The 25,296-nt window shown below is 34.0% G+C and overlaps 1 protein-coding gene across 2 annotated transcripts in view; it reads right to left on the bottom strand.

Moving 5' to 3' along the window:
- Window positions 1-25,296, bottom strand: part of LOC142324250 (mitochondrial Rho GTPase-like) — a 68,180-nt gene that overhangs the window by 19,945 nt on the left and 22,939 nt on the right. For both annotated transcript variants that reach the window (XM_075365110.1, XM_075365111.1), the window contains exons 5-9: window positions 23,204-23,245; window positions 19,024-19,192; window positions 16,383-16,503; window positions 15,650-15,842; window positions 10,195-10,330 (exon numbers count right to left, since the gene is read on the bottom strand). In XM_075365110.1, coding sequence (XP_075221225.1) covers window positions 10,195-10,330; window positions 15,650-15,842; window positions 16,383-16,503; window positions 19,024-19,192; window positions 23,204-23,245 — 661 coding nt within the window. The remainder of the gene's footprint in view (window positions 1-10,194; window positions 10,331-15,649; window positions 15,843-16,382; window positions 16,504-19,023; window positions 19,193-23,203; window positions 23,246-25,296) is intronic.

The raw sequence follows: 25,296 nt of genomic DNA, 5'->3' as shown, positions 1-25,296 counted from the left end.
GCAAGATTTAATGTTAACCTTCATTTTCTTTTTTAAGAAAACTTAAAAATTTCGAAAATTATTTTACTAATAAAATATAATCCAATATAACATGTTTAATATGGTGAATTTTTCCATTAATCTAATTCACTATATAAGAGTAGTTATTTTTCATAAATCTAGTCAATGAAAGATTTTAATAAATGGAAGTGTGTTCAAAAGCTTTTACTCATCAGAAACCAAATATAAAAGTATCACAGAGATCTGTGAAAACCAATTCCTCAAAAGTAACATCCCTATAGGATAGGCATCAACCCAGAAACAAGATCATTTTAGTTAAGTGTGCAAAAAGTATAACTTTTTTAATGATAAAAATGATTCTTGAAATAATCTAAGTTTAAAAATACTCATTTTATAAAATTGAATAGCACTGATAGAATAATTTTTAAATAGAAAATTCTTCTTGTAAATCGACATTTCTAATTTACATACAAAATAAAAAAACCTGACGATAGAAATAAGAATAAAATGCAAGGAAGTATTATAAAAACAAATACATTACAGTAAAAAAAATTGGAAAACACAATTAGATTAACAGAAAATAGATCTTTAAAATTACTAATAAAAATTAGTATTATTGTAATTATTCTAAAATACATTACACTAAATACATCGGTTCAGAAATAATAAAAAAGATTTAAAAACAATAAAAAAAAAAGCTGACAACACAGTCATAGGACTTTCCTGGAACACAGCTAAAGCTGTGTTCTAGGTAAGTCCAACAACTGCAGGTTGTTTTTGATGTATGGCTTTTTTAAATCATTTTATTAAAATCATATTATTTTAATATCATTTTATTTAAATATAATACTTTTTCGTTTATTTAATTCAATGATTCTAATTAAAGTGGGTGCGCATACTGTATGTAATTTGTACAGATGTGGCAGTAGCAGCAATGGTTGGTACTAACTAAACTAATGTAATTTCACAACTTATGTAGAACAATTTTGCTTGTATGGTCGGCACACTGGTGGCTTAACGCACCAGGTATCAGGTCAAACAGGCGATCAAGTTCGAGACCCAGCCAGACTGAGTTACTTTTTTACACTTTAAATATTATTCATTTATTTAATCGCATTGCTCACCTATGACATCACAATGCAGCAGATGACAATAGAATTTTTTGGGGTGGAAGTGTGATTTTGCAAAAACGTTTTTTGCAAATACTGTTATTTTTTAACAAATGTGCCTAAGAAAAGTGAACTTAATTAGGCAAAATCGTGAGATACTAAGGGTGACCTTGCTCTACAGCCTCATCCCTTTGACCTTTTAAGTTGAACACTGAATGGCATCAATTGCCCCATATATAGAAGTAATCTGAACAAGTTTGGTCAAAATCGATCCAGTAGTTCTGGAGATAAAAGGTGATATAGAGGCCAACATTGAACAATCATGCGTGCGCGCGCATGCACCCACACATACACACACGCACGCCCCCCTACACACACATACACACTCAAAGAATATTGACATCCAGAAATTTTCCATCAGATTTTTTGGGTTCTAAATGTTTTTTGCTCTGCAGGTTTTACTATTTTTGGCTTTGTTTTTTTGGTTCTGTTTTTAGTTCGGACAATTAGTTTTTGTTTGTGAATGCTTAATGGATGTTCGTGTAAAATTTCATGAGATTTAGTTCATGGACTTAAGTTTTATTTAGATTTTTGTGGATTGCTGTATTATTCCATAAGAAACTGTGTATTTAAGTGCAACTTAACCTATTACTTGTAGAAAAAATATTCTAAGTTAGTTGACAGGAATTGGCCTGACGATGATGTCATTTCTTTAACAATAACAAGGACTTACAAAATTTTCAATAATTGTTAAGGTGAGTTGGCAACTAGTTTTTTTTTTCCTAAGTGCTAATAGTAAGACAAGAGGGAACTTCCCTTCCCATTAAATCGTTAACCCTTCCTTTCCCATCTATTTCCTTTGGGATCTACACAAATCATAACCTTTCCCAACTTTTATGCCTCCCCAAATTTCAGACTCCAGATTTGGGAATATACATTTTACCTCCAACCCCCCCTCCACAACTATGGCTTTTTACCTGGGCGCCCCACCAGTGGAAGAAAAACCAGGAAAAGAGACCAAGGCTACATTGGAGCCGAGAGCCAGGCGGCATAAGAACATGGAGATTGCCCCAGTGCAGACTACAATGATGTGCTGGCACATCATTGGTTGCTGCTCAGGTTGAGGAACTGCCCCCTACGGCTAGCTCAGACTGCAGAAAAAGAGCAGAGACAAAAAATAAGACAATCCTCTACTGAAGAGGAGGAGCTGGCTTTGGAGCTGGAGGAATTTGTCGGGAGGCTTGAGCGTTTGACCCTTGACCTAAAGAAAAGTATAGATAAAAATGTAAAAATTAGTATAAAGGAAGTTGAGACTGACTTAAGTATTGCAGTCAAGGACCCCTTAGGAGGAAAGTCCACGGTTTTGCACTTAGAAGCATGGGAAAGCAAACAGCAAAAGTGGCAGTAGAAATGGTTACTGCCACACGGTGTCCCATAAATGATCGGTTAGATAATGGATTATCTTCACTACAGATAGCAGACTTCATATAGCAGAATTGGCCCATAAAAGCTTACAGGAACACTAAGGTCAGCATTCCTGACAAGAGCAGATAGGACAATCAATATAATGGTGATAGTAGACATTCATGGGCTGATGGAGGGCAGAGTGATTGACAATCTTGCTGCTTAGCACCCACAAGTGGCCTGGTTGCTAAGCAGGTCCGACATTGAAGCCAGGAATGTCCTGTCAGCCACACTGGAGGCACGGTTAATAGTCAAAATGGTGTTGGTGACTAATATGTTCCATGTTGCCTATGTCAACTCGAATGATGGAGGTGATCTAACACAGGCCCTGGTTGATGTTTTTGCAAAGGTCAGAGCAAACAGCGGAGGGACACTGGGGCCACTTCAGGCCAAAATATACAGACAAGACACTGCGATTTATGTCTGTAAATTCTTGAATGTGAGGGAAGAATGAACAGGCGACATTGTCACATCGTAGCGCCACTGGGAAAGCTTCTCACTACATGGAGTTATGAACCACCTAAAGAGGTTACGTACAGGACGCAGACATTAATTGCTAAGGCCGCATCATTTTATGTGTAACTGCTTAAGTCCATGAAGATGGAGGTTGCTGTGCCTCCCACCACCGAGATACTATCTATATGTAGATCAGGCGAGTGAATGGAAATTAAAGTCAAAGAAGAAAACGACACGACCAAAGCATTTAAACAGGCAGTAACGACTGCTATCACGGGTGGGAGTGTCTTAGCTAAGACTACATTGGTCGTTCTCCGGATATGGGACCTCGAGAGTAACATTAAGGCAGAAGAGACACTAGAGGGACTTGGTGTGATCTCTGGGCAGGCACACCTGAAGGATCTGAAGCAATCAGGCAAGTATATGGAGAGACCAGGGTTGCGAAGTCAGCTGCCTGTGGCTATGGTCATCCCAATGGTGCAGAGAGGTAGGGTTAGGATAGGTCTGGTCTCATGCAGAGTGGACATAGTTGATCTCCCCGAGATATTTCAGGTGCTTTGAGACCGAGCATGCGGCAAGGAACTGCCGAGGGGTTGATAGAACAGGTGCCTGTTTTAACTGTGGAGGCGACAGACTGCTCACCTAAGTGTCTAACCTGCAACGAAGAAGGGCACCATACTGGTGGTGCTACATGCCCAAAAGGGGCTAACAAGGAAAGCAAAAGAGTGACCCATGTGAGGACCAGATAGACTGCAGCCTACTAATGCAAATCAAACAAATAAATACAAATAATTTCACATTGGCACAGGACAAGTTGCTCAGAAACATTTTGGAGATGGGTACAAATTCTGCACTCATCTCCAAACTATATGCTCCCCATTCCAGACCAGAGTGGATCATATCGGAGGACGGGAGGTGGGTTGTCTAGCCGTGTGCGTCCCTGTAGGCGGGGGATGTCTACCGGGGCTATGACTTAGTTAGGATGAGGGTTGGTGGCGTATATCTTTAATCCTGCTACCTCTTCCCCAATACGAGTAGGAGCAATACAGGGAGTTTGATGGTGGTCAGCAGGGATCTTGCAGGCAGGCGGCCAATGCTTTTGGCAGGAGATTTTAACACCTGGTTGACCAGGCAATTAATTATTTAAATTCAACACAAAACACATGAAATAATGTTAAGGTAAATACATAAAATACAAAAATGTAATACAAATAATTTAAAATTCTAAAGATATTACTAAGAATTATTTTGAGCACCTATTTATGATGAATGCAGAAAAATCAAGTATTTTGTGTTAAAGAAAAGACAAGAAAGGAATTTTTAATCAGAGATTAGATTATTTTTGAATAATTTTAATATGTTTCACAAGAAATTATAGCAGAAGATAGAATTAAATATTTAAGTAAAATAAAAATGCATTCAATTCTCAAAGATGAATGAAAATTAAAAATTAAAAAAAACACAGAATAACTAATTAAAATCTAAAAACTAAACAGAGTAATGTATTCTAGAGTCTTAGTAAGATTAGTAAGAGTAGTGATTCTCAACCTTTTCAGCTACACAACCCCCAAAAAGTACAAAAAATACATAATGAATATTTTGTGATGCCCAAATCTAACCCAATGAAACCTAGTTAAACTATTTAGCTGCATTGATAGTGACTGGTATGAACATGCATGTATGAAGTGTATAAACATGACAAATTTACAGGTTAGAACTTGATGTGTACGTGCTCCTTGGTAATTTTGCCTGTTTGCATACTATTTGCTGTGAGCGTCATGTTCAAGTATGCGTACAATATGTTTGAACAAGTCGCGCTCTCAGCAGTATAAAAGAAGCGTAAGGGATTGCAGAACATAAGTTTAGTTTCGAATATGAAGCATGTGTCTGATGCCTTTATTTAACTTTTTAAAAGTGCAATTTCTTTAAAAATTATATTAAATATTGAAGTTTTGATTTTTTGTGTGGGGTCAAATGGTGTAACTGGTTTTTTTTTGTTTTTTTTTTTTCAATTAAGACTCTTACGAAAAATGGTTAAATTCGTGAAAAAACTAAGTGAACCTTCTACAACCAGTAAATCAATTGGTAAACAGACGATATTGTACAATGACAGTTATTTAAATTATAACTGTGTAATGACACAAAGCAGACACAGTGTGTTGTCTGCTTTCAAGTCCTCTCTGATGAAAGCATGAACCCATCAAAATTAATTTGACACTTGGAAACTAAACATCTGGATGATAAAAGAAACCCCTTAGAATTTTTCAAAAGAGAATTACGTACTTTGAGTAATAACAAACTTCTATTTATAAATCAGCCATACTGATTAAAGTACACTAGAAGCATTTTATCTCATAGCATTAAAAGTAGCTAAGATGTCCAAAACCCATACAAATGCAGAAAACCTCCCACTGCCTGCTGCAATTGATATGGTCAGTGTTTTAATAGGCTTGGAAGAAGCAAAAAAATTCTGCTTTGTAACACTACAGTACCAAGGCAAATTGATATGACACGGCTGCCGACACTCACGATCAGATAATTCAGCCAAGTGAGTTCAAGTGAATTTTTTAGTATTCTATTTGATGAATCAACAGATGTGGGAACCATTTCTCAGTTCTTTCGTTTTGGAAGATATGAATGTGATTGATTGATATCACATTAAGAAAACATGGTTTGCAAATCCATACCTGGTCATGCAACAGGTCAACAATGTGTCTTTCTGATGTTTTTTATGAAGCTACTAAAAACTATAACACAGATTGGACAAAATGTATTGCAGTATGTAGTGATGGTGCAAGGGCAATAACAGGAAAGAAAGGTGGTGCAAAGGCAATAACAAGAAAGAAAAAAAGTGGATTTCTGAAAAACGAAAAGATTGTGTTACACTAAGAGTGAAATGGACGCACACTTCTTTCACAGACATACTCTTGTCATAAAAAAAATCCTGGAAAATCTCAAACAGTTTTGTAAAGTTATAAAAATGGTAAATTTTATTAAAAGTCACCCACTACAGAACTTGCTGTTTCCTAACTATGTGACGAAATGGAAGACAGAAAAAATCTCTTCTTTTCCATACAGACGTCTGATGGTTATCATGGGAAAAAAGTATTAACCTGGTTAGTGGAATTGCGAGATGAATTATTAATATTTTTCCAGTATTTTCGCATTTAAATGACTTGTATGTGAATTTACAAGGACGTGATAAAAACATTTTATTAATGACAAACAAAATTCAAGTTTCATTAAGAAGCTTGATATCTGGATTACTCATCTTCGAAGCATTTGGATGATGTTTCCACCCATTTCTGATTATACTGAGAAAATTTTGGATGAAGAAGACACTATTATTCACCACGGTTTGGCTAGCATGAAGAGATGTCTGCATAAACTAAAAATTCAGTTGGAGTATTACCCAGAAGATAAAAATTATTTTTTGAAAAGATGGGTACTGAATAAAATTAGTGAAAACACTGTTGCAGCTGCTAAGTTACCAGTTGAGTTCATGACCAGCTCATCAAAATATCTGGAGATAAAACGATAAAACTACAATTCAAATCTGAAGATTTTGGTACATTTGGTTTGCTTGTTGAAGTGAATATGCAAATTTAGTCACAGAAGCATTCTTTCTTTTTCCTGTTTAGCCTCCAGTAACTACCGTTTAGATAATTCTTCAGAGGATGAATGAGGATGATATGTATGAGTGTAAATGAAGTGTAGTCTTGTACATTCTCAGTTCGACCATTCCTGAGATGTGTGGTTAATTGAAACCCAACCACCAAAGAACACCAGTATCCACGATCTAGTATTCAAATCCGTGTAAAAATAACTGGCTTTACTAGGACTTGAATGCTGGAACTCTCGACTTCCCCAAATCAGCTGATTTGGGAAGACGCGTTCACCACTAGACCAACCCGGTGGATTAGTCACAGAAGCATTAAAAATATTAATCCTTTTTTCACATCTTACCTCTGTGAAAAGGGCTTTTCATCTATAGTTATGCTAAAAACTGAATATAGTAATCATCTTTTATCACTTGAAAAAAAATTTGCTTTTGTGTTTCTAACACAGATTCACATATGGAGAAACTTTTAATGAAAAACAAAATGAACTATCTCATTAATATATTTTCTTTACATACGTACTTATAAATGTAAGTAAAATGTTTATGTATAGAGTAATATACATGAACCCAACAACATACCTAATCTAAAAACCCAAACAATAAATATTCTCTACACACCATGCATATTTGCATGATCTCGGACAGAGGCTAGTGTGAGTCCAGCCCAGGGCCGGACCTGCATCTAAGCATAACTCATAGCCTTGGGAGGTGCCTTCACCTCAAACCTCCAGGAGGGAGCCACACTAGGCCCGATTATACCATTCCCAGCCCCCCTCCAGAAGCTGGGACTTGGTCCTTATGCCTGCCTCAAGTGCAGGTTCCCCAACAGAAGGAATCCTCGCTGGGACGCTGGGACTCTGTCTTAATAGCTTGGGGGGTTGAGAGTCCCCATGCTTCAACACTACCACCCATCCATGCATGCACGGACGAACGGCAGCTCCACAGAAAACTGTCTCTCACTCCCTCGCTTCCCAATCTTTCCATTTGCAGGATCCTCATTATGTACCTGAGATAGTGTTAAAATTCGCAATCCCCATTAGCATGGCACCAATTACACCCTCAACAGTAGCCAGTCCTTTGGCTGCAACACTTTCACACCGTTCGAGTTCCCACCTCGGACATTCAAATACGTGTTCAGGCATATCGTGAGCTCCACAATATAGGGAGTCAGAGTTATTAGCCCTTTCTCTGCCATAAGTAATCCCAGAATGCCCCATGGCCAATCAGGAATTGGGTGAGCCAGTATTCAGCTCACCAAACCCCCTCACAACCCACAGCTGATCTCCAGCATCAGGTGATGCATCCACCTACCATTGGTGGATGCATCCCACCTGGCCTGCCAGTCCCTCTGCATAACCTGATAGGCAGTGTCACTGTCCTCCTCCTGATGCACCTTGGTGCAGAATTTGGCCAGGTGTTGTAAGGGCGGCACCCCTGCAATCTCTAGTATCACCTCAGTTGACACTGAGGAATACGCTGATGCAATATTGAAGGCCATGCACCTTTGAACTCCTTCCTGGAGATGTCTGTTGCGCTCCACCTCCAAGGCCCTGCTCTATGTGGGAACACTCCACTGGAGGATAGAACTGACCACGTGCCCATATAACTTTCTACTGGTAGCACATGGTCTTCCTGTAGTTCAGAGCAGTTTGCTGAGGCTTCACCATTCGTCCAGCTTTTTCACACATTTTCCACGTATGATGGGTGAAAGAAGACCTCTTCCGATCCAATCATACCCCTACGTATTTGAGGTCTCCTGCAGCTGCACCAAGTCATCCACTATTTTTATGGAAATTGGCATTATTTGGCTCTTCTACGAGATATAACCAGTACACAGCATGCCGTTCAACACTTCCAGCATCTCCACTGGGGTCCTCTCGGCCAAGATCTGAATGATCTCCACAGGGATGCCATCTGGGTGACTTGTGGAGCCACATCTTCCTCCCTGCCTGATTAGCTCCTGTATCTGAAAAGGTGGAATTTCCTTGGCCACAATCTCCTCCCGTTGCAGATATTCTCATGTCAGGAACAATGCCCCAACAGACTCACGCACTTGGCTCTAAGTGAGCGCTGGTAAGGTTCAGCAGAGTTTTCCAGTCACTATTTGCTAACCCTGCCCCATTGGGTCTTCATCGATATTGTCACAGAGCTCTTTCCAGCTCCTTTTCTTAGCCTCCTTTACGCAGCTTTAAACGTGGCTCTGGTTGCCATATACTACAGACAAGTGCGACCCACAGACTCAGGAAGTCCTTCTCTATTAGCCCACTGTGTCACCCACGAGCTGGTGCGTAAGTGGTCTAGATCTGGGTTCCATCAATACGCCATTTCCGTTGTTGCGGGACTGTAATCCCCAAATTCCTACACTCATCTGTTACATCAAGCAGCTCTTCTGGGGATGTGACTCCAACCAGCCTCTGACCTATCCTGTCAGAGAACCAGATGCATCCCGTTTTAGTTGTTTTCAGCTTTGACTGAGTGTCAATTCTAATCCGCACACTGGAGTCAAATCTGCTAAACAAATGATCTGACAGAAACATCGCACCTTCCCCATTGACAGATTAGTCCCAACGCATGCACTCTCTCATTCAGGTGAAGCCTCTGATCGATAATACACAACTGGCAAATTCGGGAAACTTTGCATTGAAATCACCTGGTACCAGCACTTCTCCCGCTGTGTCTGTTGACCTCTTCACTCAACTCATCAAGAAAGGTCACGAAGTCATCAGTACCCAAGTTGGGCGAGTGACAGCAGCAGATCACCAGACTACGAAAGTCAGCCCAAACAAAGCCTTCCTCTGTACCACTGGCAATCACTGGTATCCCAGCCACCAGCAGCCCCAGTTGTCTAGTCCACCAACCATCGGGGCTTCTCTACCATCGCCACGTTGGGTTCTGCCACTAGTATAACATCAATGACCTCCCTACAAGCCACTTCCCAACAGAGGTCCATGGCCTGCCTGCTCCTATTCATATTGATCTGTAAATACCTCATTTAGCAGCAACACACTGCTCTGCCCTGTGGCCCCCCATACCACTTAACGCACATACTAGTGGATCTACAGACTGTGCTCCCCTGTGGCACGGTTTCCCACAGTTGAAGCAGAGGTAAGGGCAGACACACTTCTACAGGGATGAGGGCAAACTTGGTTGCCTTAAAATAATGTAACCAGACATATATCATTCTGCAATAAACTTAGTTATCTTTTATCTCATTCACCTTATAGTAAATTCATTTCAGAATTTATCAACTTCTCCTATCTATAACAGGAACAAAATTCTGTCCCATATTTTAATACAAACAAACATGAAAAGGTCCAATTTTTTAATTCTCCCTTTGCCATCAAATTTCTACAAATCCATCAATGATCAATTATTACTACTCTAATGTATGCCTTTAAAGGTAAATTTCAACTTCACTTGAATATTATCCAGTATTACTTAAGGCAGTACATTTATCTGTTTTTTATGTCTGCTGTTTCAAATAAATAAACAATACAAATACCAAAATCATTAAAAATAATATTTGAATAAAATAATCATTACCTAGAATAGCACTAGTTTGGTTTTCAGTCTCTGTTATTAGGTAACCTAAATAAGCTAAATACTCTAATGTAGTTTTTGGATCGTTCAATGTAGTTAACATCCAAAAACAAAGAAAACCATGCAGAGTCACCAAACCCTGTAATATACAAAATGTGTTACAGTAAATTACAACTATTGAACAGATTATACAGAATCATTACTAAGTCCATATCAATTAAATTATTAAAACTTAATGCATCAATAAAACCAGATTTTAAAACCAGAAAATGTAATTTTTTAAAAACAGAGTGACTCGTTTGTTACATCAAACAAATCATAAAATTAAAATGTAAATTTTTATATAAATTGGCATTTTGTTAGATAAAAGAACATTTATATCTTGAAATAAATTTTTCATTAATGAATTTTTTGATATTTCTTGATTATCTTGCAATTATCTTGATTCTCTTGCTAAGTTTTCTGAATCCCAATGGATAGCATTACATCCAATAATTTAATTATCATGTCAGCTTTGATGCACCCACTTTATCTACGTGGTTTTTCACAAAGAATTCTTACCAAAAAGCTTCGCCTTATATTTCACACAAGTAACTTTTTAATAAACATTTTTTTAACACACAAGTTTTTATTAACATCCTATGTAAAAACTAATTTACAATTTTTTTTTCCAATATACAAATTTAACTAAAATGAAAAATTACAATTTTTTCTAAAAAAGTGTACAAAATAAAAATAAAATTCTATTAAATAAATACATAAAAATAAAATGAAAAATATTTGTTAGCAAAGCTGCGCAAAAAAGAAAACTCAAGAATGTACACAGAGTGTTTTTAAAAGTTAGCTGATCAATAAAATTATCACAATTTATGTGGCCCAATTTATGTGGCAGAACTCAAAATAATCCACATGAAACTCTCTTCACATGGATTTCAACTTACATACCACATTAACTCATAAGTTACTTACAGAAATATTATTACATGTAGTAGTAATATTATTACAGTTACATAATAGAGGCATCACAATTGAATAAGTTTTTAATTCATCATCAATTAAACAGCTTTATTTTAATTAATCACCTTAATGATTACAAATAAGACTTCACTTAATGTTGTTTTATGATAATATTGCTGCTGTGATGCTGCTTATCATGAAGGCTCTCACTGTAATATTTCACAACTTTGGGGAGGAAGGAAAAGGATGAAAAACATCAGAACAAATTCTGATATTCTAATTTTAGCCCAAAAACAATAACTTAATAACAAGTATATAATGAAATAGTCTCCCTCTATGAATCATGAGACCTTGCCATTGGTGAGGGGGCTTGAGCGCTCATTGATACGGAGTAGCTGGACCGAAGGTTCAACCATATCGGAGAGGGATCTGTTGAGAGCCCGACTAAGGAATGATTCCTGAAAGAGGGCAGCAGCTCTTTCAGTAGTTGTTAAGGTTCAACCATATTGGAGAGGGATCTGTTGAGAGCCCGACTAAGGAATGATTCCTGAAAGAGGGCAGCAGCTCTTTCAGTAGTTGTTAAGGGTCAGGATGACTTAAACGTACTGCGCAGCTGAAAGCAATGGAAAACTACAGCTGCTTTTTTTTCCAAGAAAATGTAGCTCTCTGCATTTTCATATAGCAGTGACGGAGGCGCCTTCCTTGGTAAAATATTCTGGAGGTAAACTAGTCCCCCGTTCGGATCTCCAGGTGGGGACTACTAATGAAGGGGTCACCAAAAAATAAAAAAATAACATTCTACGAGTCGGCGCGTGGAATGTTAGAAGTTTAAAAAAGGTTGGTAGGTTAGAAAATTTAAAGCAGTAAATGGATAGGATAAATGTAGATGTTGTAGGAATTAGCGAGGTTCGGTGGGAAGAGGAAAACGACTTTTGGTCAGGTGATTTTAGAATAATTAACTCAGCTTCAAATAACGGGCAGGCAGAGTAGATTTTATAATGAACAAGAAGATAGGGAAGAAAATAGAGTATTTCAAAATGCATAGTGATAGAATCATCGTAATAAGGATAAAATCAAAACCTAAACAGACAACTGTGAACGTCTATATGCATACAAGCGCCCATGATGATGATGAGGTAGAGTGTGTATACGAAGAAATTGACAAAGCAATTAAACACAGAAAAGGAGATGAAAATTTAATAATAGTTGGAGATTGGAATGCAAGCATTGGAAAAGGCAAGGAAGGAAATATAGTGGGTGAATACGGGCTGAGCAAAAGGAATGAAAGAGGGAACAGACTTATAGAGTTTTACACGAAGTATAATTTAGTAATTGCCAACACCCAGTATCAAAATCATAATAGAAGAATATACACACGGAAAAAGCCAAGCGATACTGCAAGGTATCAGATAGATATCACGGTTAAGCAAAGATTTAGAAATCAACGCGTTGACTGCAGAACTTACCCTGGAGCAGACATTGATAGCGACCATAATTTAGTGATAATGAAGCCAGAAGAAAAGGTGTCAGATGAATCGATGGAATTTAGAGAAGCTTGAGGAAGAGGAGGTAAACAAGATTTTTGAGAAGGACATCACAAGAGGTCTGAGTAAAAATGATAAGGTAGAAAATGTAGAAGAAGAGTGGGAGAATGTTAGAAAACCTTGGGTTTCAGACGATATATTGCAGCTGATGGATGAACGTAGAAAATATAAGAATGCTAGTGATGAAGAAAGTAAAAGAAACTATCAACAATTAAGAAATACTATAAAGTGTTCAGAAGTTGAAAGAGAAATGAACATTGGTAAAATAGACAGAGCATACAGGAAAGTTAAGGAAAATTTTAGAGTATATAAATTAAAATCCAATAATGTGTTAAAGATGGTACACCGATTTATAATACGAAAGGTAAAGTCGATAGGTGGGTGGAATATATTGAAGAGTTATACGGAGGAAATGAATTAGAAAATGATGTTATAGAGGAAGAAGAGGAAATTGAAGAGGATGAAATGAGAGAAGCAATACTGAGTTCTGAATTTAAGAGAGCATTAAAAGATTTGAATGGCAGAAAGGCTCCTGGAATAGACGGAACACCTGTAGAATTACTATGCAGTGCAGGTGAGGAATCGATTGATAAGATTAAACACACTGGTGTGTAAAATTTATGAAAAAGGGGAAGTTCAGTCAGACTTCAAAAAAAGTGTTATAGTCATGATACCAAAGAAAGCAGGAGCAGATAAATGAGAAGAATACAGAACTATCAGCTTAACTAGTCATGAATCAAAAACCTTAACTAGAATTCTGTACAGAAGAATTGACAGGAGAGTGGAAGAAGTGTTAGGAGAAGACCAATTTGGTTTTGGGAAAAGTATAGGGACAAGGGAAGCAATATTAGGACTCAGATTAATAGTAGAAGGAAGATTAAAGAAAAGCAAACCAACATACTTGGCATTTATAGACCTAGAAATAGCATTCGATAACGTAAACTGGAATAAAAAGTTCATTTTAAAAAAATTAGGGTTCAAATACAGAGATAGAAGAGCAATTGCTAACATTTACAGGAACCAAACAGCAACAGTAATAATTAAAGAACATAAGAAAGAAGCTGTAATAAGAAAGGGAGTCTGAGAAGGGTGTTCCCCATCTCCGTTACTTTTTAATCTTTACATAGAACTAGCAGTTAATGATGTTAAAGAACAATTTAGATTTGGAGTAACAGTACAAGGTGAAAAGATAAAAATGCTACAATTTGCTGATGATATAGTAATTCTAGCTGAGAGTAAAAAGGATTTAGAAATAAACAATGAGTGTCACGGATGAAGTCCTACGCAAGAACTACCACATAAAAATAAACAAGAACAAAACCAAATTAATGAAATGTAGTAGAAATAACGAAGATGGACCACTGAATGTGAAAATAGGAGGAGAAAAGATTATGGAGGTAGAAGAATTTTGTTATTTGGGAAGTAGAATTACTAAAGATGGACGAAGCAAGAGCGGCATAAAATGCCAAATAGCACTGGCGAAACGAGCCTTCAGTAAGAAATATAATTTGTTTATATCAAAAATTAATTTAAATGTCAGGAAAAGATTTTTGAAAGTATACGTTTGGAGTGTCGCTTTATACGGAAGTGAAACTTGGGACAATCCGAGTATCTGAGAAGAAAAGATTAGAAGCTTTTGAAATGCGGTGCTATAGGAGAATGTTAAAAATCTAATGGGTGGATAAAGTGACAAATGAAGAGGTGTTGCAGCAAATTGATGAAGAAAGAAGCATTTAGAAAAATATAGCTTAAAGAAGAAACAGACTTATAGGCCACATATTATTAAGGCATCCTGGAATAGTCGCTTTAATATTGGAGGGACAGGTAGAAGGAAAAAATTGTGTAGGCAGGCAATGTTTGGAATATGTAAAACAAATTGTTAGGGATGTAGGATGTAGGGGATATAACGAAATGAAACAACTAGCACTAGATAGGAAATCTTGGAGAGCTCCATCAAACCAGTCAAATGACTGAAGACAAAAAAAAATGAACTAGTGAAAGTTTATTTATTTACCAAACTACTCATAATTCTATTTTGCAATCAGTTCAGTTTTCCCATCTCCCCTGAAGCTATTTCAAACAATGTAATTAAATTACATGCACATTTTTTAAATAAAAATTGATACAGTCTTGTTTGTTAAACATGATACAAATATTGATGGGCATCAGTTCAAGACAGATAATCCCATTGCATATAATCTCATCCATTTTCATTGTTTCAAATATAAAAAATGATCCCATTTAATCTCAAAGCATATTAAACCTACCTAATTAAAAAAATTAAATAAAGAAAGAAATTGACAACTAAGTTTGTCTATTATCTAAATTTATTAAAGTTTTAATTAAATTATCCATGCATAACGTATTATTAATTTTTGTCAGAGATATTTATTACTTGTATCTCAAAAAAATATACTGTAAAAAAGAAATATTAATTGGAGAAAGAAATACTAGAAAAAGGTAAGTGAAATTAATTTGTAACAAAATGAAATATGATAAAAACATACATTAAATTTTACAACGAAAAAAATATGGCTTTACTCAATACACACTTTGCTAACCGCTACCAAGGAAACAGAATTCTTGGGCAGTCCCACAAGCAAACAAAAGAAATTACTACCTCATTCACAGGCCCTGATAAAAAGCGACTACCTGGCTGGCTACTAGAAGATGCTCACTGATGTTATATGTCATAGATAAAACCAAAGGTGGTGGTGATCAATCCAATTTCCATGACACTCATCCTAGGAAAAAGGAGTAAAGGATAAGAAAAAGGAATGGAAGAAAATGAGAACAATCACCCTCAGAGGGACTATTTCTGAACAGGACGACCTTAAGTTATACAATGCTGGAAATGGGTAGTTGTATACAGCTGAAATTTAATACTAGTTAATAAATATGACAATTATTTTTATTAAAACAATAAAAGAAAAAAATTAATATGAAAACATACATACCTGAGAATTGGTAGGTACAATATGAGAAATCTCAGAACCCCAAGGAGTTGCTGGACATGTAGAAAATAAATTTTCTTGTTCAGCAGGTGATAAAGCACCATCTTTATCTTTATCATATCGAAAAAATAGATTTATGAAAAACTGTTGTCCTTTAAAACTCAATTCTGCCGTACTTCCTGCAGGTACGTGAAACCTAGATAATAAAATAATAATTAAACAAGAGTAAATTCTTTTTCCAAATGTTTCCAAACTTACAAAAAATAAATTTGTAAATTAACAAGAAATACCAATTTTAAAATAAAGAATAGAAAAAGTACAATTTTACTTTGACAAACATTTAAATCTTAGAATTTCCTTTACGATTCACATACATGTTTAGAGAATGCTTCTTAAAAATTAAAAAAAAAATTAAAAAGTGATCCATCTTGGCAAGTAACTTTTGTTTCAAATTTTTAAACGGAAAGATTTAATATACAGATTAACATTTGATACATAACATTACACTGCAAATCTTTAGCTCCTAACTTGCTTCTGACAAAAGTTCTAAGTATGTACACAATAAATAAATCACATTCTTTCCTTAATAATTTTCACTCCAACTATTATATTTTAAAAATTAATAAAAATCCTATATACCATTTAAGAGCAAATATACAACAATTTCTCTTCACACTTTACACATTTGTTTCAAACACAACTAACATAAACAAAATGTGTAAAACTATCAACTTACTTAGGATACAAATAACTTCTATCCATTTGGAGGTGATCATTATAACCAAAATGCCTTAATACAGCCCAAGTTGTATGGCTTCTACCTCTTTGTAAGAATAAACAATGTAAGTATAAAAACCCTGCAACAATATATAAGGTATGCATTTAATCATTATAAACACTTCACAATAACATTACAATTTTCCTAAGATGATGTATATCACTGAAATAAGAGTCCTGTTCAAAAAGTTCCCCAACTCTTTTTTTTAAATTTTTTAATTACTCATAAACTAAAATTAACCCATCTATTTCAAAGTACTCCCATTCTGAAGCGAAGTACCAATCCCAATGCTGTTTCTCCTAGAAACAGTCCAGCTAATCTGCTTATCTTAAAAGTTTATTTAACTTTTTCAGTCATTTCAAATCATTATCTTTCCAAAGAAGATTGCATTTTGGGAAATATGAAAGGTTTGCTGAAATCAGATCAGATCAGAGAAAGTGGCTGAGGAAGCTCATGTGCTTAATTCTGGTCAAAAATCTTGAATCAAATGCAATACATGAACTGAAATTCATACATGGAACAAACTTACCACCTCCCAAACTGTTAAGTGATAGTCAGAACACACAACTTCATGAAGATGTAAAATATAAGATAATCATCCAATATAGAAGGCTGTCCTACCAAATGCATGTCATCATCTTTGACTGACTATTGTCCTTAAATCACTTAAAAAATACAACAATGCCTTGACCATAACGTCATTTAATGATTACAGCTCTATGATTAAGCTCTTGCTGAATGATTGAGCTGTATTGAACACAGGATTCATACAATGATCACATAAACTTATTATTTCAATTTATAAGTCTATGTAAATGTTTTCCCAAGTTATAAGCAAAATTTAATCTTAATTTGCTACTCATAAATATCAGAAATCTTGGATATCACAAAACACACATCTGGATAACAGCTGTTAATTCAGATGTGTGTTTTAGTAAATAAATATAGTAGTTCAATGGATATAGATAGTAGTTCACTGAATAAACACAGTAGGATGAATCAACAAACAATAAATTAATCACAAAGGATATAACTACACAGCACACTTATCATGCTACAATTAGCATACTATTTAAAAAGTTTGGAAAGTTTTGGAATACAACTTGTAAGTCAAAGAATGATATAAATAAACATAAACATGAGAATTTCCGATTAAAGTCCCTATAGCTGTTTTATTGTGCTAAAGTAACAGTCAGTTAATAACTAAACAAAATCTTTTGTCCAAAATAATTTTATATGATACTGCTATAGTATAAGTTTCAAATTCCATTACAAGTATTCATTAAAAACATGACACAATCACCAGTGCAAGGTATGGCTGAATAGCTGATACTGCCATTTACTAAACAATTCCAACAAGCAAACACTGCTCCTTTAGAAAGCCTGAGAGCCAATTCTCATGTAATTCTTTAATTTCTGATGGAAAAAAGGTTTTCACAGCACAGATTTAATCTTGGTAACTGGAATATCAATTATCGATTAATACTGTTCCCATCCTAGAAAAAAATGTTTCAAAACTCTGAAAGACTGTGGGATAGCTCTTGTTACTTGAGGGGATCTTGAAGGTCCATTTGGGAGGGGTAGTTTGTGTTAAGGTGAAGATCCTCCTTGAACAAATCACCCTATCATAACACCCCTCTCCTTTACCTAATTTCTGATCCCGTCTTCCCAATTATGATCTAATGAAGAAGGTGGCTTTAGTCTTCTCAGTAATACAGTTTCCTATCGAATGGTTGTACAGTAAGTCAGAACTAAATGTAGGGAATGATAATCTACAATGTGCTGCATACTAGATAATTCCTTTTAAATGCAACTGCATGGATACCAAACTACTTTTGTGGGATTAAGAGGAAGCTGAAATATTTTAATGTGATTTTTTTTTAATTTCATAACTCTATAAGACAAATTAAAGTTTTATCATGTTTTTAGGCACACAGTATTAAAATAATCTTACCAGTTACAATTGTACAATAATAAGAGAGTGAAATTTAAAACATTTCTATCAGAAAAATTAACTGTATTTGAAAATAAATAAAAATAAGCTGACTACGATAGCGATGTCAAACATCCACTTCTGGAGCCAATAATTTTCCATAAAATCTAATAATGATAACAACACTATAATACAAAATGATTCCACAAAGATCTTTGTATCCATATTCCTCTGTATACAACAGATTCTAAGTGTCAACCATGAAATTAAAATGTACTCATTAAAGTACATAACAGGAGAGATCATTTTAAAAAAATCATTATTTTTCATTGATAAGCAATCTTAACATTTTATTGTTCTTTTTTTAATTACAAAATTTTGAATTACTTCTAATTGTACTAATATAACATAAAATATATCTCTAAAATTTTTAAAGATGTTTTTGAAAGATTTTAAGATTTAAAAAAAAATGTATGAAATGCAAAGGATTTTTGTATAATTATGCTGGCCTACCCATTTAGAAATGGCCCACTATAGAAAAAAACTTCACTAGTCTTTTGAAAACAAAGAAAAAATGAATAATAAGTGAAATAATGATTAGAATGTTTATTAAAAAAACAGCCAACTCATGCTCCATCTAGTAAGCAATAATTACTAATACTATACCTGACAAAGTAATAAAATTACTAGATGAAACGCCACCAGAGATGTTCTTCCTTAACAAAACTTTAATATCCTCCATCGCTTCTGATCGTAATGGTGTATCAAAACAACGCTTTTGAAAACTGTTCAATTCAGCGTCATTTAAAAGACCATCATTATCCATATCACATATCTAGAACAAAACAATAACAAATAAACTAATCAAAAGAAATATAGAAATCCTGATGTGAATTAAAGTATAATAATACAATTTAATAATAGCTAGTCTACAACAGCATACATTATCTTCAGCAGTCTTAACATTAAGGACTGTTACTTGCTTCAATTAATCCCCCAGTGAAGATCTGACTGAAGAATATTTACTTCAGTTGGATACTTCCACACAGACCATATGATTCTGCAAATGGTCAAGGGCCTTTCTTAAGAAAGCTTAAGTCTATTCTCAGGTGGCTTTTGTATCTGGACAAAGAACAGTTTTTTGAAGAATATTTAAAATTATCAATATAAAAATAACTAAGTAATGTGCTGTATCATCCTGGGTAAAAGTGTACATCCTGAGTAACTTGAAGGAAGACAGGCTTGCAAACTAGAAAGGCTTTAAAATACCCATTTAGTTTGTCTGTCTTATTACACAGTCCCTCTCTCAGAAAGGACAACTCAGGTTGTCCTTTCTGAGTATAGACCCTTTCCCTTATACTTGATCCATTTCTCCCAGGCAAGTTCTATGAATTTTGACTAATAACCAGTTCTTAAGTTGTGGGAAGCTATATAATTACTGTATTCTTAGAGTTTCTGTGGTTTTGTGGATGCTGCTCAGCAAAAATTGGAACTTTTATAATACTCTATTTACTACCCACTGGCTATGCAGAAAGCTCATCTCCAACCTAGTCATTTAATCATGTATAATTATAGCCACATGTTTTTACACAGTTTTTAAAATAAATTTCATTTTCTGAAACTTGGATTCTATAAACTTCTTCAAATACGCTGTTTCTAAACATCTTGAACAAAAAAATCATAAATGAATGACAGTAATAAATAACATAAAAACTGATAATGTGGCACTTAAGGAAGTTAAATATTATATTATTACATATAACTGAAACATGTTCCAGGAATCATAGGCATTATTAACTGAGATTATTACTCTTCTATTTTTTTTACCGATGTCACACTGGTTTCTGTATAAGTAAAATGATGAAATATTATCACTCTCCAAAACCAAACAAATAATTAAAAACAAAGAAATAAACATTTTTATAGATCTCTTTTTTAGCTTTCATGATTAATTCACCACAAAAACTTTCAGCTTGTACTTGGGTATATGGATGTGGAATATTGGAGTGTATGAAAAATGCCATGTCCGACTGGGATTAGAACTTGGAACCACTAAATGAACGGCTGAAATGCTACCACTTTGCCATGGAGATCGGTATTTATGATTGATATTCTACAGAATTTGGTCACCAGTAATTGTAAAAATAAAACAAACTTCACATACTCATATTCATTATTAATAGATAAATGAAAATATGATGACATAAATATTTATCTAAATTCTGTTCAATAAATAAATATACATCTAAGTCACAAATGATAAATATATATAATCAATAGACTAAAAAGGCTAAGTAGACTTGTCATGGATTAACATCATTCTGCCGGACCCAATATATGTATATATAACAAATATATGCCTACTTTTGTTCTGGATTTTGAGAAATAATAATGAAAGATTTGACCCCCTCTAAGAAAAAAAGAAGACATCATAAATTAAAAAACTGTAAATCCATCATCGTTCAACTAATTTGATGTAACGCTGAAGAATTTGTATTTAAAAACATTTCTATATGGAATAGTAAATTCTGGGGAAGAGACTGCACAAAGTGATGCAAAGGAAATCCATGAAACAATAAAAACACACAGAATGGGTAATTAATTTGGATAATTTAATAAAAATAATGGATGAAGTAACAGAACTCTTATGAAAAATAATAGTGAAAATGAAGTAAATTATTAATTAAAAAAAAAAGTGAATAAACATTAATCTGAACAACATTAGAGTTTAATACCTAATTAAAATAATAATGTATACATACAAAAAAAAAATTAATCAGACTCAGGCAATTGTGTAAATGGGGTCCCAAGGCTCTGTAACCTCAAATCTACTGCAGATCAATTCTTACAGTCAACTTAAGTTTAGTCACCCCTACATAATCTTACCTTTTTTTTTAATACAGTTTCTAAATTTAGTTTTAACACTGGGTTTATAATATTTTCTTTTACAAAACATTATTATTCTGCAAATTATTTAAAAAATAATTATAATAAAGTGAAATATTCTGCTTCTGTTGTCAATGTACACAAATGATAATATATGCTCAAATGCTCAAACCATTTACATTAACTCTACTTATTTTTGTATTTTATTTGTGTTTGTTTTATTTAGATCCTTTTCTGTGCTGAAGGAACATACATTACCCATTGTTTTACAAAAGAAAGAGATTATTCATTTTAATTCTTAAGCAAAAAAATAAATCTATAACAACAAAAAATAAGTAAATATAATAATTTCTAAAAGAAAAAAAGAAAAAGATATTTGTTTAATTTTGGGTCTAGGAATTTGTTTTAAGTTTGGTTCTTTTATTTTTTAATTTGTACAGATTTAAAAAAAAATCTTATTTCAATTTTTCTGATGGCTGTAATGCATATAAAGCCCCTGAAATACAAGAGGACCAGTTAGAGTTGTATTTCTCTGAGAATAATATCCACTTGTTAGATGAAATATTAACAGCATTTTACAGAGCTTGAAATATTGATATGTAGCAGTATATTTTGGCTTAGTTAAGAATGCAACGAGATACCACTTCACTTGATATTTTTCTTAAGTAAGCCTTGTATGAGATGCTTGTTATTCTTGAGAATGGGAATATTATTTTCAGGAATGTATTATGATTTATGCCCGATCGCTTAATTTACATATATACGAGGGATTTCTCTAAAGTAAAGACCGCTGGGAAATTTCTCTCCTTAAGGTTGGCGAACCTGTGTCGTTCATGGCCATGCTATTAAAGTACACACTGCAATGTTGTCCACAAGTTGTCACGATATAGTATCTTTGATTACATGTGAGCTATTATGTTATAAAATGACTAGTAAAATCGATGTTGCCGCCGACTGTGAAATATGTGGAATCATATATCTTTTAAACCATTAAAACGTTAAGCTGGCAGAAATTCATAAGCAGTTGGTTTCTGTGTACAGTGATAATGTAATGAATGAAAGAAACGTCCAAAAATGGTGCGAAAGGTTTAGAAATAACAGAATTAATGGGCATGATGAAGAACATTCAGGGAGGCCCTCAATAATCACCAAGGACTTGTTGTAACACATCGATGATGAAATCAGAAAGATCGTCGTTCAACGATTTCCAACCTGGCCCTTCTTTTTCCTGATGTTTCAAGAGCTGTTGTCAGTTGCATTGTTCATGACTAATTAGGCTTCAGTAAGGTTTTAGCACATCGGGTACTGCATGTTGTAAAGGAACATCACAAAAAAATCCAAATGAGATCTGCTTTGTAATTTTTGATATGCCTCACAGAAAAAGGTGATGAGTTCCTTAATTTGATTGTTACTGGTGATGAAATGTGGAGTTTGTATTATTGATTTTGGATTATGAACAATGTGGGCAGCTGACCGATAACGTTGTCCCGCTGCATGATAATGCACGTCCACATGTTACAGGTCCAATACGTGATTTACTGAAAACACTTGGATGGGAAATTTACGATCAACCACCATATAGTCCGGGCTTAACTCCTCTGATTACGATTTGTCTGGGAAATTGAAAGAATTTGTGAGTGGTAAGTAATTTGGAGGTGACGATGAACTTAAAAATGCTGTTAATCGGTGGTTAAATGGAGGTATGTAGTTTAAGTGAAACTAAAAATATTTATAAAGTTTTCAGAATTAATGTTTTTACAATGAAACGGTCTTTACTTTAGAGATAACATCTCGTGTGTATATATATATATATATATATAAATTAATTCAGTTTAAAGTATTAAGATCTTACGACAAGGTTAAATTTTGTTCCAATCAAAAACTTAAATAATCAAACTTAATCTTATATATCTAATTTTTAATAAAAAAATTTTTAAAAAAACTTTAATGAAACTCTTACCTTAAATATCCTTGTAAGTGCTTTTCTACAAGGATCAGTTAGCTAAAAAATAAAAAAAATATGCATAAAAAAAATTAAATACTGAACATATAAAAAATCTTTAAAAAGATAACAGTTAAAACTGCAACACACTGACAACTATCAAAGTAGATAGGAATGATTTGAAAATAACAAGATATAATTAAAAATACCTTTTTTCAAATTAAATTAAAAGTGGCATTGGCTACTACAGTCAATTCAAACAGGATGAAAATTTGTTACCACTATGAATATCAAAGGCCAATGGTATTATCTTTAGTTCATACATTTCAATTTTCACATAGCTGATAGGTTATAATCAACACAGTTTACAGTATTAAATTAGATTTTAAATAACATTTAGAACAGTTAAAAATAAGAAGAGACCTGCTTGCACTTAAGAAATACAGAATACCACTGCTATAACAACCTAACTGGTTCCTGCATAGTATTCATAAATCAAGTTCCTAGCGCCGTGCAGCCGTTTGCTGCACACTCAATGCAGCCAGGCTTATAGTCAAATGTTAAGATTAAAGATACAATTAAACGTAGAGTGTGAACTATCTAATATGTAACCACCATGAAAAAGAACAAGCTTTCACAATTGAGCAATTTCACAACTGAGAGGTGAAAGGAAGCGTGTACTGGGGCTATGCAAATAGGAACACTGAAGGATTGGCAGCGCTAGCAACATCTAAAAACAGGCTTGATTATTAAAGCTAAAAACAATAACTAATACATTGAAGTGTGAGTACTGAACAGGTAAGACCATACAATCACATTCTCAACAGTAGTTGCTTTACAATAGGAACTTCTCCACCAGTTTAAGAAAGATACAAGCCACACAACTAATCTAATCATTTAGATAATGAGCTGTTACAACCGTTGTTTCAGCCTGTAAACAACTAGAATTAAATTTCCTACAATATGATGAACTGAATGTGAAATGTTTCAACTACAGTGGTAATTCATATAGCGTAAAAATGCGTTTAACCAGCGTTTATAGCGTTTAATGGATAACCATTAAAATGCAGAATTATTTAAGCAGTTCTGTGAAAAATATAATCCTCTACATTGGAGATGAGCTTAAAAATGTCTATCAGATTGTTTGATCTTTCAAACAATAAAGATGCGAGCTGTACCATTTTCATATTTTTTTAATAAATTATGAAATATCATTTCATCTAACAGAAAAAGAACTGAATTTATTACATTCTTTAACTAGAAATATTCATGAATTTGAATTGAGCAGGTGATTTCAGGATAGTATTCTTTAACCATTTTACAGGTTGTTGAGTATTAACTAAGAAAGAAGTTTCTGTTTACAAATCATTATTTACTTATTTTATAAGTAACTATGTTGTCATTACAACAACCCAACATCACGCCGAACTGTAGTACATTTAATACTACATTTTTATCATTGATACGATGTCCCAATAGGTTTAAATAATAGTCATCTATCTAAAGATACTTTATACTCTAAAGAATGCCATCTAAGAACTTTTGGCAAAATGTTTCCTTTGTTCTTTATATAATTGTAAATTTTTACATATATACACATTATATCAAACATTAATTATTATAAAATACATAATCTAACAGCTACTTATGGTTGTTTATACCATCATGAAATGAACAAATATGTACTAACAAAATGCTTTAAAACAAATTTCATAAATAATCTAATTGGCTAATAAAATACATAAATACTGAAAAATATTCCTGAATTATCCCGTGTCTTTGCAATACATTAAATTACAATCAGTTGTATTAATAATAGTTACTTTAATCTGGCATTTATACAAAGCCAATAAAAAAATGGCATTGTGACTACCAGTAATAGTACTAACACAACCTTGCCAAGGGGGTAGTACTTCTACTTCACTCTGTGTCTGCTAAGATGTTTGGCTACTCATCTTTTCTAAAAATTACAAGGAATCTAGATTACAATTTTTTCAATAATCCATGTTCATCTATAGAATATTATCCCACCTTCAATCCACCTTCTCTTTACTTCATTATTAAATCAAAAATAACAGTATTAGAATCGATTCAACAAGTGTTAGTAGAAG

The sequence above is a fragment of the Lycorma delicatula genome, chromosome 4 (assembly GCF_047948215.1).
Source record: "Lycorma delicatula isolate Av1 chromosome 4, ASM4794821v1, whole genome shotgun sequence".
Taxonomy (NCBI): Eukaryota; Metazoa; Arthropoda; class Insecta; order Hemiptera; family Fulgoridae; genus Lycorma; species Lycorma delicatula.
The sequence above is the reverse complement of the archived record's forward strand: the minus strand, read 5'-3'. Positions and strand labels throughout refer to the sequence as shown.